At 36.3% G+C, this 18,254-nt stretch overlaps 1 protein-coding gene across 1 annotated transcript in view; it reads left to right on the plus strand.

Moving 5' to 3' along the window:
* Positions 1–18,254, plus strand: part of Klp31E (kinesin-like protein 31E) — a 139,071-nt gene that overhangs the window by 99,572 nt on the left and 21,245 nt on the right. Inside the window, exons 11-19 of the mRNA XM_071598912.1 lie at positions 759–794; positions 1,497–1,697; positions 4,997–5,220; positions 6,282–6,546; positions 13,126–13,252; positions 13,541–13,745; positions 14,500–14,664; positions 15,699–15,871; positions 17,574–17,822. Coding sequence (XP_071455013.1) covers positions 759–794; positions 1,497–1,697; positions 4,997–5,220; positions 6,282–6,546; positions 13,126–13,252; positions 13,541–13,745; positions 14,500–14,664; positions 15,699–15,871; positions 17,574–17,822 — 1,645 coding nt within the window. The remainder of the gene's footprint in view (positions 1–758; positions 795–1,496; positions 1,698–4,996; positions 5,221–6,281; positions 6,547–13,125; positions 13,253–13,540; positions 13,746–14,499; positions 14,665–15,698; positions 15,872–17,573; positions 17,823–18,254) is intronic.

Here is an 18,254-nt window from a genome sequence, read left to right on the forward strand (position 1 = left end):
TAAAGAGGAATATGCCTTTTAAAGTTTTGATTTAAAATCTAATGATATGTAATTTGGATAAAATATGTCTAAAGGTCTTTCCTAAGTATCATCTGCTAGAAAATGTTGTGTGTGCTGGAGGATCCTGTGGTATGGCACTCTTTTTTTAAATTTTTCATTGGGTTTTCTGACAAGATTGAGAATTCAATGAGTGTGGGTGATTTGCTGTGGATACATATCATGGTTTAAAATAATATATTCCCTGCCATTAAATACTTATATGCCAGAGTTGGTGTTTTCTAGATATAAACTCTTGCCAGTAAAATAACATTGGATTGCTAATTTTTTCCCCCTTGGAAGGTGCTATTATATAGATGGTTGCATCAATAGGTTTGAAAAAACATTTCAGTTAGCTCATAAAAACGAAGAAATGCTTAGATCTCAATGAAAATTATTAAAAAAATGCTTTGAATGAATGAATATATTTCATATCATTTACAAGGTAGTGTATTAAATGTATTGCATTAAATATCCATGCATGTTCATGACTTTTCTTCATTAGATAAGGCTTGTGGCATGATGCAGATGCAAAAATGAAAGGCTTTGGCCTGATGATTGATACTTAACTGTACATAACTAAATTGTTTGGATAGGAAGTAGAGAAGAGTTTGGTGTGGAGGCAAATATCATTGTTGAAAATCATAACCAGGGGTTGAAAACTTGTTTATGTCTGAAACCCTGTCATTCTTGTTCCAACCACCAAACTAATCCAGGAGGAGGGGAGAGTGAAAGTGAAACGGATTCTGAAGAAAAAGGTAAGGAAGCATGCCTCTCACTGATGAGGATTGCTTGCTTTTGTGAAACCAAAAGTGGTAGATATTTCTTGATTTGCTTGCATGATTCTGTGCTCTCAGCTCTTTGTGTTTTGTTGTTAACAGTACCTAGTCAGGTTCAAATGTTTATTTTATGGATGGGTTGGTAAGTGCCATTAGAATTTAATGGAAGGTTTTTTCTAGTTTTACACAATCGAGTGTATGGGCATTGAACAGGTAATCGCAATCAGTATTTGTTGTCACTCTTCTACTTTATTGTGAAACATCAGAATGAAATATGCCCCAAGTTAGTGTTGGAGGCAAATGTATTTCTTGAGCGGGCTCCTTTGCATTTCTGAAGTTGGACGTTATTTTGGTGCTAGATTTTGTACCAATCCCTCTGAGAATTGAATTAGTTGTTACTGATGAACTTAATGTGTCATTAGGCACCTGTTTTGTGTGCCCTACCTAATTTGTGATTTCTATTCAAATTCACAAGTATATGCATTTCATCTTGACTTCGATTTAAAATCACATAATATGATCAGGGGTAAAATTTTGCTGTCCTGTCATGTGTGCATGATCCTTGGTTCTTGTGTTTTTTTATGGTTCATAGTGTATTTTTTGGCAGTTGGGCTTTTTAATTTGAAATTAATGATTGCATTGTATAAAATGTTTTTGTAGAAGATGGTGAAACGCCAGAAGAAGTTAATGCACAATATGGAATGGAATTGGCTGAGCTGACGTCCGAAATAAATATCAAGCAGAAGCTAATTGAGGAGCTTGAGTTGTCGCAACGTCGCTTGCAGTCAATGAGGGCACATTACGAGGACAAATTAACGCAGTTGCAGCGACGCATTCAGGACACGCAGGAAGAACGGGATAAGGTGCTGGCATCCATCACTGGTATGCTCCCGCTTTTATTTTATTGCACTTCATTTTTTTTATGGCACTCTTTTTAAGTAGTACATGTGACCTTCCCCGTGGACTGAAGCCTTAAATCGTGGCAGGGGTCGTGCATTCTAGTGACCTTTGCAATTGTGCATGTTGGAGCGGTGATAGTTGCTCATGAAATGAGCTCTAGCATGGGACAGCTGTAAAAGTGTCTTGCCTCGAGGGAGGTGTGTGGAAGAAAACACGTGGCTTGCTACAGATAAGGTCATACTCTAAGATCGGCAGCCATGCAGCACATGCATCAACACTCACAAACCATTGATTTGAAAAATTTAAGACTCATTAGCACAGTACCGGACCACTTATTAGACTACCATGAAAGCACCCACACATTCACTGCTACAATAATTAACTCTGACCGGCCCCCCATCCCATCATCCTTATTCTCCCTTGCAAGACACCAGAATTACCCTGCTCAAAAAAATCATCATGAATGACTAAGCTTATGGTGTACTTATTTGACCTTAATCGGGGCAAAGGCTTCCTACCACCCCCCCCCTACTCTTGACCGTTACAAAACACACAGTGGACATAAGACAGCACATTCCTTCTCTGAAGAGGACTGCTTGGCAGTGGAAACACTGAGTCAGTTTCTGGGCACCTCCCTCCCCTTTCCCCAAGGGTGAGACACAGGACCTACGTTGGAAGAGATTCCACAGACGACCTGTTTGTGTGAGTGAGTTTTGCGAGGGTTAAGGCGTTTACACATACCCAAGCGAGTGAGTGATTCGCGGGCCACTGGTGTTGACTGGAGTAATCCATCGCAAGCCATGGTAGTGTCAGTGCTTGAGACTAGCGAGGATCAATGCTAGTTATTACATTCAAGCTAGAGAGTGCGTGATTCATTTGCAGTTGTTTTATTGCGAGTGATTGGTGGGCCACTGGCGCTGGGGGAAATCCCTCTTAAGCCCTTTCTGGATGAGTGCTTATTATGGGCGAGGGTCAATGCTATCTAGTACACCTTAGTCAGTGCATTTTTGTTATCATATTTTGGTTCAATCTTTTGTTCTGTTCTAACCCCCCTTTGTCTTTCTATTTTTATTTAATTTTATTCATTTTCCTCTCAAATTTCCCTCACCATATTCCTTGCCCACTATTAAGAGTACAGCTGGGGTTGTTTCTTCCCATTATATTCATACAGCTGTAGTTACATTCCTTTTAATTCTTTACTACGTAGATTATAAGTGAAATAATGCTTGATAGATGCAAAATCTAGTATTAAAGTGTTTATGTTGATTGCAGTATTTCTTTAATTTATTGTACCTCACCACTGTGAAAGTTGTGGGAAAAACAATGCTCAACTGCTATGACGTGAGATATTGAGAATTTCTCAGTACGAAAATTATTCATCTAAACTGAGATTGGAACCCAGATCTCTTGATTTACAGCAGAGTGATTACTCTACTACCAAGGCATGTTCTAATTCTGTAAATTTCTTAAGGTTTCTAAAGAAATTACTGAGGGCTGAATTATTTTTGTACCATGCCATTATGCACACCAGCGTGTGACTCCGTATAAATTAACATTTTGCATTTCTTGCAATTTTTTTGGTGTTTTATTATTCTTGAATGAATTAATTCTATTATCTGAACCTTGTATGAAAATGTAACTCTTTTTGGAGTGTCCATAATCCATCAGTGTTATGGTGTAGGACTTCAATTTAAGATCTCTGTGAACATTAGCAATTGAGATTTGTATAAATTTTAAGTGTCACAAACCCTAGCAAATCATTTTTGGGGTATAGTTTTGCAGAATTCAGCAAATATTTCATTATCAAACTGCATGGTCAATTATTTGACTGCAAACTCATACTGTGAGAAAAGCTATCAATTCAAAAAAAGGGTGTCAATGTTAAATCTGCCCATTTTCAAGGGAAAGAGTCTGGTTGTGTCCCAACTATTTGAATGTAATACCTAGAGCTTTGCTTTTATCACTGCTTCACCCTTGGGTGCAGTCTTGTATACATGATGGCATATTGATATTCTCCAAAGTATGCTTGTGGCCTATGTATTATATATCAAGCACTTAAGCTTTAAGAATTTTTATGGTAAAGTTTCCCGTAATTATAATAACTCATTGAATGTTACAAAATCCAATAGCCGTATGTCTCAGTGATTAGTTTCAAGTCTTCTGATGTAAACTTTTTCGTGTACTTACCGGAAAGAATGGAGAAAAACGTTTCAACTCTGTTTTGTTCTTCCAGAGAATATTCTGGTGTCTTTGCTGATCACAACCATCAGAAGCTATTGTATTTCCATTAACACAGTCTGAGGGGAAATAGTGTTAAACATATTTCAGGTTTTATATGGAGAGGAGGATTAGCATGGCATTGAAGTAGGATCCTTTTATCTATTTGCCCCCCCTGGTGTACTATAACAGTGATATGGTTGTAGGACTTGCGTGTTATTGTGGCCCATTGAATTGCATTGGTGAGAGCAATGATGATTATACCCAGTAGGGTCATCTCTGCCTGATAGGTTGAAGGGTAGGAGCCAGGTGAAAGGGTTGATCACAAAGCATCTGTTCCCAGGTGAGGTCGCTGCAAAGGCATCCGACCCAGAGTAATGGGCTCCGTAAGTGCTACATTAAGCACACTATTTAGGAAGGCTATGGTAAACCACCTCAATTATTTTTTCCAAGAAATGATGACGGAACCTAATATGGAAATGTATCAATTTGATGTCTCTGATGTCTTGAGGAAGAATTAATAGACCTGCTGGCAAGGACGTTAAGTGTCAGGTAATGATGAATGTGAAAGTGGCCAAAATAATTTCTCTTGGTTGAATTGCAGAAATATGCACCAGGTAAACGATTCAGAACATAGATTTAAAATGAGTTTTACTTTCTTTTATCCCCCAAGCTGGATGTAATGGATAATTATGATGCAAATGGTGTTTCTTATATCTGAGTGTATTCTTTTCAGTCTTTTCATTGCGCTACTAAAGTTTGATGATGATGAAGCTGATACAATAAGCACGTGTAACATTGCTTATTTTTTTTGAGACATTTTTTCTGTGAACACTGGTTAACTCCATACATTTAAAATTCATCTAAAACCCATGAATTTTGAGTAGCTTCAGGCGTGATGTGGTGGAAGTCGAACATAATGAATAACTCATTGAAGCACTTTTCCACTTATCAAGTGGAAAAGTGCTTCAATCAGTTTTTCATCCCTATGAATTTTGTTGTAATGTGTATCAAATGGTGATATATTTTTAAGAAGTGTCTATACTGGTCATTTATTTTACCAGGTGCGGCTGGTGGAAACCAAAGCCTTTCCACTGGTAGTGCTGGAGCTGATAAAATAAAGAAAGTGAAAGAGGATTATGAGAAACGTTTAACAGAAATGAAGAAAGAACTCCAGAGATTGCAAGCCGCTAAGAAAGAGCATGCTCGGTTGCTGAGGAATCAGACGCATTATGAAACTCAAATGCGCCAGCTTCGCTCGGATTTAACTGAAATGAAACGGGCCAAGGTAAGTTCTGTAGCCTCCACCTCAAGTATTTTCTTTGCCCATGATATACATCCTCCATTTTATTGATAGAACCTAGTGTGGGAAACTGGTAATCTTGCAATAAAATATTTGGGAAGTTGAATGTGTTAATATGTATCATTCAAGTAGAGTTTCAGAATTTAGGGAGGTTGTTTTTAAAATTGGTAAATATATGAAGTCGCACATCATTCTGTGATATTCAAAAATTCACGGGGAAACTTTTTTAAACATCTCACTTTTCCCTGGATCAGTTTAAAAAACCTTAAACTGTGCTAATGTTAGTTACTAACTATCAGTTGAAAGATGAGATACATTCCTGAGAAAATTGTTCGGCCAAAATTATGTATCTCAGGTGTCTCTTTCTTCCCCCCTCCCCTTTCTTCCCCCCTCCCCTTTCTTCCCCCTCCCCTTTCTTCCCCCTCCCCTTTCTTCCCCCTCCCCTTTCTTCCCCCTCCCCTTTCTTCCCCCCTCCCCTTTCTTCCCCCCTCCCCTTTCTTCTCCTCTCCTCTTTCTTCCCCCCTCCCCTTTCTTCTCCTCTCCTCTTTTTTCCCCTCTCCCCTTTTTTCCCCTCTCCCCTTTTTTCCCCTCTCCCCTTTCTTCCCCTCTCCCCTTTCTTCCCCTCTCCCCTTTCTTCCCCCCTCCCCTTTCTTCCCCCCTCCCCATTCTTCCCCTCTATCCTTATGTGGGGAGATTAAGGAGTTCACTTGTTGAAAGGGAAACTGTAAGTTGGATACTCTGCCGTGTGGGCACTATCTGTGTGTTTAATATTGATTAATAGCACAAGAAATAATGTCGGGTGAATATAGTATTGATATGCATTCATTGCTCGCTATGTATGCCTCTCCTATCTCCTCCAGTTCCTCCACCACCAAATAGGAATTTGATCAAAGTGAGGCCTGATTATTATAGGCAATGGTTGCAGTGTTTGATATGGTTGTCATTGACGCATTTGTGGAAATGAGTTGGGATCCTTTTGAAAGCAAGATGGGGGAAGGAAATGCGCATTCACAACTGACGTCCTTGGATTCTGGTGTTCCCTGCAGGTTAAGCTGGTGAATAAAATGAAGGAAGAGCTGACTCGCCACAAGGAATCGGATCTCCGGCGAGCCAAAGAAATTGCTCAGCTTCGGAAGGAAACTAGGCGTAATGAGAATAAAATTAGGAGCTTAGAGGCTGACAAGCGTGCAAAGGAGGCTGTGCTCAAGAGGAGAAATGAGGAAGTGTCGGCCTTGAGGAAGCAGCGAGCTGCTCGAGGCGCCACTGGGGTCCTCAGTGCTCGTGCCGCCGGTCATCTTAGAGTGAAACATGGTGAGTGATGGGCCCTAATGTGTAAATAAATCCATGTTGGTTTTGTCCTGAATTACGCGTCCTACATTAAGTGAGTGATGAGAAGAGCTTGATCGGTGCTGGGAACAGTTCAAGTCAGTTCACATGAATTAGTTGACTTATGCCATTCACACGAGCCACAAGCAATCATGTCTCATTGACTGTGTTTGATGACCAATTTCTAATTGTTATTTTTTGAGTGTGTTTTCGAAATGAATGTTGCCGTCATGATAGGTTGTTTGCATTGTATGTTTTAAGAGACGATGAATTTTAGATTTACCTGGTGTGTTTTTGGGCTTCAATGCCCTTGCTCTGCTTCTTATTCTCATTCTTTGTGGGTTTTACTTTTTCACGCCAGCATTTGCTGTGCGAATGTTATGATAATGAATGCTGTTATCTAATTCTCTTTCTGAATTCAGTGTGCACAGATTGCACGAATGAAATGATACAGTCTGTTGTTATTCATGCACTATAATGTACGAAAGTCCCAAAATATCTCTTTAAGATGTTCAGGAGAAAATGTTGTCTTTTCCTAACACAATATGCGCTTCAAACTCTGATTGTAATCAAATGATCCTCCATAATTATGTCAATGCCTCTAAAGTTAATCTGGAATCATCTCTAAATTCAATATCAAATCCCGTCCTGAACCAAACAAAGACCTAATGATTGGGTGAGTACCGAAGGAGCTATCTCAAATTAAAAGCAAATTACTAACAAACAGTAAGTATGTTAATTCTAAATCGTATTAACATAAAAATCTCTTTGATTTTACAAAATTAAAAAACATTCCCTATATTATCACAGAGTCGTGTGGCAAGCGACCATGCTCTGCAAACAAACTTAAAAAATCTCATTATCTTGTCAAAATCAACTTGCCACTATCCCCATCGCATTGTAGAAACAATGAATGATGCACAATGCCAGTGAGTGAGGTAGTGTGTGTCATGGTGTGGTCATTTGGTCGGGAGGGTTCCTGGTCAGTAGGAGGGAGAGTTACGCAATCTATGAGTTGACGGGCTGGAATTGAGTACTTATTTTCTTCACCCGTACATAGTCCCAGGTGAAAAAATGTACAACCGACCTGTCACACTAATTTCATGTAGTGGAAGTTTTAATAAATGCACTTTCCATGCCTGTCTCTTTATATTTAGTGCTTCAATAATGTAATTTTAACATGGCTTCTCGTAGACGGTGTGAATATCTTCAGTAAAAAGCCATTATTCAGTATAACCATTCGGTAAAAAACCTGCACGCCCTTACTTCCGCACCCTCACTTCTTCAACCCACCTTACCCTCCAATCCTCACTCCACCCTTCCACGGACAATCACCCCTCACCTCAGGCCCCCTCCCCGCTTTCCTTATCTCAGATTCTCACACATTTATATTGACACATGTCCTTGTAGAGAATTGTACCTGAAGATGTCACCAATATAATGAAATGTGTAGTACCGTATCAATAAAATTTTGTTAATTTTACAAAGTTTGTCTTGTTCCTCAAGATGAATGTTCACTAGGTTGAATCTGATTCTGTTGAAAAAAGACCAATAATTGCAAAAAGAAGGAACTCGCCAGTTTTTGGGGGAAAGCTAACATTTAATAGCTAAATCGTTTTTTTTTGTGGAAGTGTTATTTCCTGGACATGCTTTGGGAAATGTGTTATAAAAGTATATGCCAATATTCTTGAATTTTTCATTGTAAAGAGGGAATGGCTTATTCATTCAAATTTGTTCAGTAATTGTTTTTGTTTCTCAATTTAAGAGTGAAAGCAATTTGTTTATGATTTGCTTCCAAAGAACTATCAGACTTTTTAATGATTGAATAAGGCAAAAGTTACACATTTTAAGACTTTCTTCTGATATATATATATTTATATTTATATATATATTTATATTTATATATATTTTTATTTATATATATATTTATATTTATATATATATATATATATACACATATATTTATATATATATATATATATTTATATCATTAAAATATAAGTCAGTATTAATAAAAACCAGTAATGATGATTTCTTTCCTCAAAATCACTTCAAAAAGTTTAAGAATCGGTGAGTTAAACATTACAACACCTAATCAATGTGATCATATTTTTTAACTTATCTGGTAGTAATGCATGTATATGGGTGGTTTAATTAATCAGTAATATTATTAAAGCACTTTTGCTAGGTTTAGTGATGATGAATCAATTTCAATTGGATATACACTGATAAAGTCAATGATAAGATACTGCCAACCGCTCAGTTTCCTCTATTCAAGCCTTAGCTTCCATGAAATTTTGATTCTTCTGCAAGTATGTCATTTTATATTCGCTCTTTACTTCATATTCACCTTAGTTTTTACATTTGCGAGGCACATAGACCAGTATGTTTAGTGGGTCAGCACTTAGCAGGCGATTGGGTGTCGTATTGCTGATTAAAAGGAAAATGACAATTTGTAAGTTGAACTTGACCTGTAAAGCACTTGGGTGCAGTCAGTCGATAAAATTGTTTGAAAAGTAGAATGTTGTTATTCACCTCAAAAAAAAAGGTTGATTCAGGGCTTCATTGTGGCAAGTCAGTGATGAAGTACCTTGAAACAGGTAGTGGTACTGACTTTTTTTATTGAGAGCTGACTTTTTGTTGATATTTATTATTTTCTAATTGCACAACAAAACACCTGCGTATGTAATGTTAAATCATGTATGAAAATGCTTACTGTAATTTCTATCTCCTTCGCCCCTCTTTACTCCTGTACACCCACTCCTGATACACTCCGAGGCCCCCACATCTTACGCCTCCAACCACCCTGCTTCCCCCTGAAAGAGATCTACTTCCAGTCACTATGTCCCACCAGTGCATACAGTTGTATTATTGAAAAGGCTGACATGTTGAGGTTGAATATGTTGTGGTGTAATCCAAAGTTAAAGCTTTTGAAATGTAGGGAGTAGAAGTAGCCTCTTGCAATTGTTCGTAGATTCAGAAGGTAGTGCCTGAAACCAATAGATGTTTGTGTAGGAAAGTTGATATTCTCCCCTAACACTATTAAATAACACTTGTGATATTAAGTCTTTTTGAAATTCAACAGTGACCGAGCAGAAGAAATGTTAGACAATTTCTCTGCTGAGTAGTTTTCTGTTGTGTAATGTTCATGACTTTATTTGCATAATTAATGATTGATCTCTGCAGCAGAAAATTCTTGAAGGATATATATCATGTTGTTTGCAGAAGATTCTTCATAAATGTTAACAAGAGAAAGGTGATACAATTTAACTATCCACCTTTATGACTTTGAATTTTCATAATTTCACCTCCATCATTTGTCAAACATGCAAAGGAAATGGCACTTGGCATGAATCTCTACACATGTCCCCACAAACTTGAGCTGCAAGTTGATCCATGATATTCAATATTGGTTTCATGATGGATAAAATAAAATAAAATAAAAATATCAAGAGGAAGGCCCCTATTTTCATAGGTCATTAGTCAGAAGTTGCCCTAGCCATTGTTTTCTCCATACGTTAAAAGAGCTGAAATAAGCATCTATTTTCTTTGTTGGGAATTTTATTGCCCCCATCAAAATCATTTTAATTCATTAGCACTCTGTAATAACTCAATGGAGTTGACGAAAGAAATATAAATCTATTATGAATGTGCCATTAAAACTGGTTTCCTAAGTTCTGTAAACGTTTTTCAAATCATTTTACTAAAGCATTAAAAAGATAAAAAAACTGGTAATATAGTTAAAGTATGTGCATTCTTGGATTTAATGTTTAGTGTTTATTTTTCTCATTGAAAAAGGAAAATGAACCAAAAACAACCAAATTAAGTTATAAAATTATTTGAGTTCCTTTTAATTTTATCACATATGAAATATAAATTGCCTGATAGGTATGAGAAGAAAACTTTCTGAAGCCTTACTAGATGGTCGTGTTCTGAAAGAGATTGGAGAAGGTGACTGGAAATTTTTGGATATTCTTGCTGTCCCTGAAAAAAATTTTGCATTCGTGGTGCTTCCAGGTATTAGTGAAAAAATATAAGTAAATACCTCAGGCACTTGCTCAGCATGATCACAATGCCTAGAGCTAGTTTTGCACATTGACTCTTGCAAATTTGTAGTATGCAACATTATTACACTTGCTGATTTGCCATTGGCTTCCAAATAATTTCCCTAGGGATGATAAAAAGTTCGAGGATCAAGCCTGCTTTAAAAGTACCTAATGGAGAGGGATCTATATTGATTGATGTTTATTGTAGCATGTATGTTTTTTATTGTACGACTGTTATTTTTCGTTGAGGAAGTGTTCTATTAGATGATTTCATGGGTTATCATTGATGTTTCCCATCAGCCAGATTACCCAGCCATTCAAAGCAACATGGAAATTGAAACTTTTCAAGTAAGATTAGGAATTCGAATTAATTGTAGGCATTTAAAAAGTCAGATGGACAGGCATTTTTCCCAATTAGACATTTTTTCTAAATGAATCTTTTAATTGACTCTTAAAACTATTTCATAAAATTTTGTAGCGCTATATTTTGGATTTTGAATACTGAGAATGATAATTCTCAATATTGCAAACTACCTTACCTCTACGGTTTCAATAACACTTTTTTCGATGGCCGTGTCTCTTATTAAGTGGTTTTACTATTATTTCATTTATTCTTGGTGACTGCTGTCATAAATTTTGCTATCTTTTACCATAAAGTTAATATAATGCGAAATTGGGTTAATTTTTTTATTATCATATCATATAATCTTGTCAGAGTTACTTGAATTTGTAAGTTGATAATTTTTTATTAATTGGGATGTGTGCATTAGGATTTTTTTCCAAGTGAAGTGACCCAGAGCTAACTGGTCTGTACACCTAATGATTGCCACTCAAGTTGTTTCAGTGTTATTTATAAAAGTTTTCCTTTATCACCAGTAACTTTTGTCTGGTCCTGTTGGAACATTGGCATTTTTAATAATTGATTTCATGTATAGTCCATTTGTGATAATGTTTAAAATTCACTCTCAAATGATTTCCATCACCTCAGTTCATGTTAAAAGATAAAGATTGATCAACCACATATATGGTGATGTGTAAAAGTTGCATTTGGATTACCACTTGTATTTTTGATTCAACACTTTGCCTTACTTTAAATTGTCTTAATTTCAATGTCCCGCAGTTTCTTTGGGATTTGTCTTAATTTATTGTCTGTGCCTGTTTATACAACTTCTCAATAATTATAGCATAGTGATTGCCTCCATCATTTCAGTTATATTTGATTTTAGTGGATAAATAATTTTAATAGCTAATTCTGGTGATTGTCTGCCTATTTATTTTGCTATCGTATTGTTTATTGTTCTCTTAAATAGGTATCTGAAGTTGAAGAACTGCTTCCATACTTTTATCATTTGTATAATTTAAAATCAATAAATGAGTGATGGGTGGCTTATTGTAACTATGAATAATAATGAAATTAATTTTTTCCATATCTATTTGCTAATTATTGTTTGCATGATGGTGAAATATTGATGCAGTGGAAAGTGGATGCATTCCATATGTCGTGGATGATTTTCATGCAACATGTATACACGTGAGATTTTGCAGTGATTCTCTATGAGTGTCAATTATCACTAATAGTCTTGGAAAGGTTACTAATCATGTGCTACACCCCTATGTGTTTGGTAGTATACACAAACACTCACCTTGTTACTCACGATTTGTGTGTTAGAATTCAACATGCAAAAATGTTCGTATGTACGTAGCCCTAATTTTAGCAAGTGAATATTGTTTGGACCTGATTCAGTTCACTAGAATGTTAGCTGATTCACTTTTAGTTCAATAATAATAAGCCTTTGCACACCTCAACCTATTATGTAGCCTCATGTTTGTTTGCCTAATGTGTAAAAATGTTGTTTTTAAATCTATACCATTTGTTTTGCCTTGTGTTAAAACTTTTCAAAATCATCATGTGAAATTTACCTATATAGTGATGCCAATAGTATATATCATGTACCTGAATACATACTTATTTTTTAAGTTTTGAAAACCACAGCTAAGATTACACAAGTATATGTTGTTAATATACGGAAAACCTTGTTGTTTCAACCTGGCTTAATATAAAGTAATGTATGCAGAAACTCTAAGCATTCCCTGACTAAAATCAAAGGCTACTAGTTTTTATTGAGGACAAATTATTTGCAACAAAGAAATTTTAGAGTACTGATCTGTAGGACCTGATGCCCCTCGAATGTATTGTTTTCTTTGCAATATTTTACGCCTTTATTGTACCTTGAAGCTTTTGTACACTGTGAAGTGTGATTGAGTGCAATTTAATAAGATTGTGTTTCAGTTATCTTTTTCTCACAAATAAAAGCACTTCATCACCCTTTGAAGAAGTAATACATGCATTTGTTTTTGGTCCAGTCAAATGTGCCTTAAAATGACTTTACTGCCTTTGGCATCTTGGGAGACAAATATTCTGATGTGAATGGCAAACTTTCAGTATGTGTAAAGACTTTATAACGTATGGTATATTCATAAGAGCTGTTTCTCATGACCAATATGTTTCTCTCTTCAGTAACATCAACGGCAAAGTCATTCTCGCCTAAGGCTGCTAAACAGAAATGGCAGGCAATGGAGAAAAGTATTACTCAGATCGCTCTTGGAAAGCAAGCTGTGTCTGCTTTGGAAATGGATATGGAACGGTGGGCATTTTCCCATAGTTTGGTAGAACTACATAGTTGATATAAGCTGAATTATGCAACAAGTTATTCTTGACGTATTGTTATATAATACGCAGCAATTAGTCCTGTTATACAACAATTTTGGATGCATTATAAACAATACTGGCAATTCAAAATATTAAAAGATGTGCTTCAATAACTGAATTTCTCTCTTCTGTTTTGAGAAACTTGATACCTTGAAGTGAGTGCATTACTATTTGAGCAATTACAGAAATATAATACAGTTTGAAAAACATTTTGTGACTTCAGACTTCTGCTGCGTCGAGATCATCTGGGCCATTCATTGGAGCTTGCCCTCCGTAAGCACAATCAAGTCGTGATGGTTCATCACACGGACGAAAGTGTGCTGTCTGACTTGGACGAGCAAATTGAAGCTCTTCGAGCCAACATAGATTATGTCCAAGAAAGTATAAAAGAATGCCAGACAAATATCATGCAAATGGAAGTTGCTAAGGTACGTCATGAAAATCTGTAATTTAATGACGCATTTATTCCTCCCTTGTCACGTCTTATCTCTAATCTGCATGTTAGCAAAACATTGATGTAACTTCCAAATGGGTAATTTATGGATGAACACATTTTTGTCTTACCTGGGGCCCTTGATCTTAAGTTAAGATTTTCAAAATTAAAGTGTGCTATTAGATTACTCAGCTCTGGGGTCCTTGTGGGGAATATCAAATAACATTTAAAAAATAATGACTACTTCCAAATCTTTTATCATGTAATTCCCTCTGCAGTTTACTTACTTAACAACTCAACCTTGTGTTCTTAGCCTATTGTGAGATCCCAAACTGATTTATCAAACTTATGGTTGCCTTCTATAGCTCTTTTTCTCTACCAAATCAACCTCAAGCTGAATCACAATGACTGTATCGATCTGGGATTGCCATTTAAACAAAGCCATTAGTTTAACATCATGCTTACTCTGGAGTTTTTTCTTTGCTTTATTTGATTTCATTATCCGATCATTGAAGTATTAGTTTTGGTTTTACTTTTGTAATCATAATTTTTTTGTGATACACCAATGGGAGTTCCAAATATAAAGCAGTTTTAAATTCCTTGGTTTAAAAAGATTTATCAATTCAAAAATAGATAAAATATTTAGGACCAATAGCTCATACATATAAACTCATTGAAGTTATATTGATATTAAGGCTCTTTCGCCTAGTAATAGATCGATAACAATAGACTGATTTTCCTGTTATCAGGAAGAGGCAGCCCCAGCAGACGTTACAACATTTGTCTCGTCTTTGCAAGATTTAGACGAGGCACGCTACATAATTGAGAAACTTTTCAACATGACTGTGAACCAGACTTGTGCTGTATCCCAAAAGGAAACCAACATAAAGGAGATGGAGGCACAACTCACTCAGGTGAGTCATTGAAAATGGACGCCTCACTTAAATACCCATTGAAGTATCCTCACTCCGTGAAAAACAACTGTTGCTTAGCCCTGGTCAAATATGGTTGAATTAAGGAAAATTAAAAATAAAGAGACATCCATTGATGGAAAAGCGTGTCAATTGGGGTTGTGCTCTTGTGATATATTATGCTGTGACATGCACTGCGCTCCTACCATTGAGAGCTATTGCCCTAGATTTTATTTTTCACAGCCATCACGTGTAATGAGGCTTTTGAACTATGTATTAGTTCTCAGTTTAGCTTTCAGAATATAGCGCTTTCCGATCCTTGGAGTGGAGGACTGAATTGTATCAAAGGTCATATGTCGGGGTTGGCAAATGTTGCTCCAATTGATGATCAGTATTACCCTTCTGGTTTTGTTGCACTACGTATTTGCCATGGGAAGGGTGCTCCCCCGGAGACTTGAGTACCACTCTTGGATAGTTGAATGCCATGTGAATACAATTGATTCCATTTTGATGCCTTGTGCCTCTCCCCCCAGCGGTAAGGAGGTCTGAGTTATGCACACCCATTACATGGAATGAATTTATGGACACATTATGACACAGTCTCCCCACGGTTAACATTAAATAATAGTCTATTGATAATTACACCAGCAAAATGCGATAATTAGTCAATTTTAGCATGATTATCAAAGTGGTAAAATTTCCAAAGAAGTTTGATTGAATATTCCTTAAGGAAAAGGCCATCATCAGAAAACATTTGGATGCATGACTTAATGGGACATTTGAGATATCAGTTGGGAGTCTGTATGATCAAATGAAGGTACAGAAATGACATCCAATTTTGCAAAAGATTGTGCAGCTAGTTAGGCTGTTGCATGACCTTCAATGATTGCAATACAATTTCTTATTCCACTTTGTTCTTCGACTATCTGAGTACCGCCAATTAAATGTGTATGAAAAATTATAAATGAAGATTATTTTTGGTTTGATGTAGCAATCTTTAAAGAGAGTGACTAATGCATATGTTTGTCTACTTTTAGGAAAAGAAAACGTCCGCTGTACAGAATGAACTTTTGCAGCATGTGCTCACGCAAGAACAGTGGGATGTGTTTGCTCGTTTAGAAGGAATCGAAAGTGGGGCAGGTGATGACAAAGAAGGAACATCTCCAACTTATTCATCAAATGCCTCGTCTCGTTCTGCGTCACCTGAAAGGTACAAGACTCTTGTTCATCTCTTCATGACTCTTACTTTAAATATCTGGCTAATTAATGTGTTGTTTAAGTGGGGATGAAAATATGATAACATACTCACTAGTAATGATTGGAGTCACATTGATTTATGGCAGAAAATCTTTCACATATTGTATGGCATGTTGGAAGGATAATTTAGGATTTAATAAAAGTTTATTATCTTATGTATATTTTCCAAAAATGTCTGGGTAATAATACTTAAGCTTCAGACGTTTTCAACAGCTGTATCCAGCAATCTCCTCCAGTCTTAAGGATTGGGTTTGCTTTAAATGTTTTCAACTTTCACAATGTCATAATTTATAATGAATTTCAGTTTTATTCCAAAAATGAGGTTTTTTCGGGTTTATTGTTTAGGATTGGATCTACATTTTGATGAGCCTAGCCCCTCAGAATAAAAGAAAGCACAGTAACCTAAATGAAGGGAAACAGAAATTTGAATTCCCATTGAAAGGTTCAAATTATATTCAAGTGACCTGATGTTTTGCCTTCTCCTGAGCAAGCTTTATTTGATTCAAATTGCTTCTCTTTGAGTTTCACCATTCTTTCCTATGTCTCATAACCTATTGTTATGACTGCACTTTCCCACAATTGTCTTCTTCCTATTTATTGATATCGCCTGCCAATGGCTGAGACTGACTGACAGCAGATTTCCATTGCAGCTGCCTATTTTGCTTGGGTTATGTTTCTTGGTAAATGTGGGCAACATTGGAGTAGGAATCTTGGACGACGTTTGATCTACGGTGGGTGAGGAAGGAAGAAATTAAAGCCAACACCAATTCAGATTCCTATGCAAGACCACACCAGCTCTCAGTCTTTGATTAGTAATCAAGGGAACAAAGAAAATTTCGATAGAGCAATTTGATACATGTTTTGAGTGCCGTTTTCTTGTGAGTTGTGGATCAATCATTCTGCTGTTCTATTATTTCATCACTTTCTGTACACATTTAGTCGGTTAGCGTTGACTTCTTCCATGGGCAACTTAGTGTATCATATTTTATTTCACTGGTGTACATTTCATTTAACTTAGAGGGAGCTAGCTATTAAATGAATCAAGTGTTGTGATGGAGAAGAAAGGCTTTCAATTTAGGCAAATAGATTCAAATATTTGAGGTGTACTAAAGGAATAAAGAGAGTTGAACTAAAATTGGAAAACTGTGGTTAATCATTCATCATCGTTAGCCCTGTTCACAATCATAAACAGAAAAAAATAATTACTTTCGTGTTGCCCTTTTTTGTGGTATATCGTAAATACACTTTCCTCTCAGATATCAAGGCTTAATCATTCAATCAGAGTTATGTGAAAATAATGCACAGTTTTAGGTCTTCATTTCTTAATAACTGACCATATTGTGATTGAACCACTAGGATGTATTGTTTAATCTCTTGTAAGTATATTCAGTAAGTTTTGAATTTCTCTTCTTACATTGTTTAGCATCCCTTAAATGTGGAAATTTTTTAAAAAATCCAGGAAAAGCGCGGTCATTTCTGTCACCTGTATAAGTTGACACCCTGTTTGTGTCAAAATGCTTTTGCATGGGTTGTTTGTTTCCATTATATCACAAATAACAATTTAGTAAGTAATTTGTTTATTAATTAGAAATGTCAGTGTTGCAATATTATTTTATCATAAAAAATGACTACCTCTTACATTTCTATACTTTCAGGGCTGTGAATAACCCATCCTTTTCTGTCATGGGTCCCCCGCCTCCTCCCTCTAACGTTGGTATAGGGACGAAGGCTCGTCGGAGAACAGCCATGCCTAGTGAACTGCTCTACCCCAATCAAAACCGAGGTGAAGCTCGGGAAGTGTCCGTGGAGGATTCGGAAAGTGGTGACATGAAGAGTGTGAGTGAAGATGATGCCTCTCTAAAGGGATCTCTGACTCGTGTGCCCAGTGCACCAGGCTCTCTCAAGTAAGTTTTGAGTATTATTAAAATTTGGATCAGTAAAATTGAAATTCATTATTTTTCAATGGTATGCCTTTTTAAGTGTTAAATGTGCAATTAACTTGATGATTGGGCTCATAAACATGTATATCTCTGACTGGTTGGCAATTGAAAAAATTTTATCATGTGAAAATCATTTTCCTTGATTGGGATTCAAGCATCTTGGTCAAGGGGAATAATTATTATGCTGTGAAATTCTTGCATTGTGGTTTGTACTAGTGGGGGACTCAATGGCATTTCCCACAGTTCTTTAAATGATTTTATGAGTCTTTTATATGATTTAATATCTTGATTATTGTCGTAGGATTAAAAAATGTGTTAGTCTTGGATAGTTTATTGCCCCTAGGGCTTAAATTTTCATTTATAATACAGTATTGAAAGGGAAATGTCAGAACAAAT

The sequence above is a fragment of the Hetaerina americana genome, unplaced genomic scaffold (genome assembly GCF_022747635.1).
Source record: "Hetaerina americana unplaced genomic scaffold, ioHetAmer1.1.p SCAF_10, whole genome shotgun sequence".
NCBI lineage: Eukaryota > Metazoa > Arthropoda > Insecta > Odonata > Calopterygidae > Hetaerina > Hetaerina americana.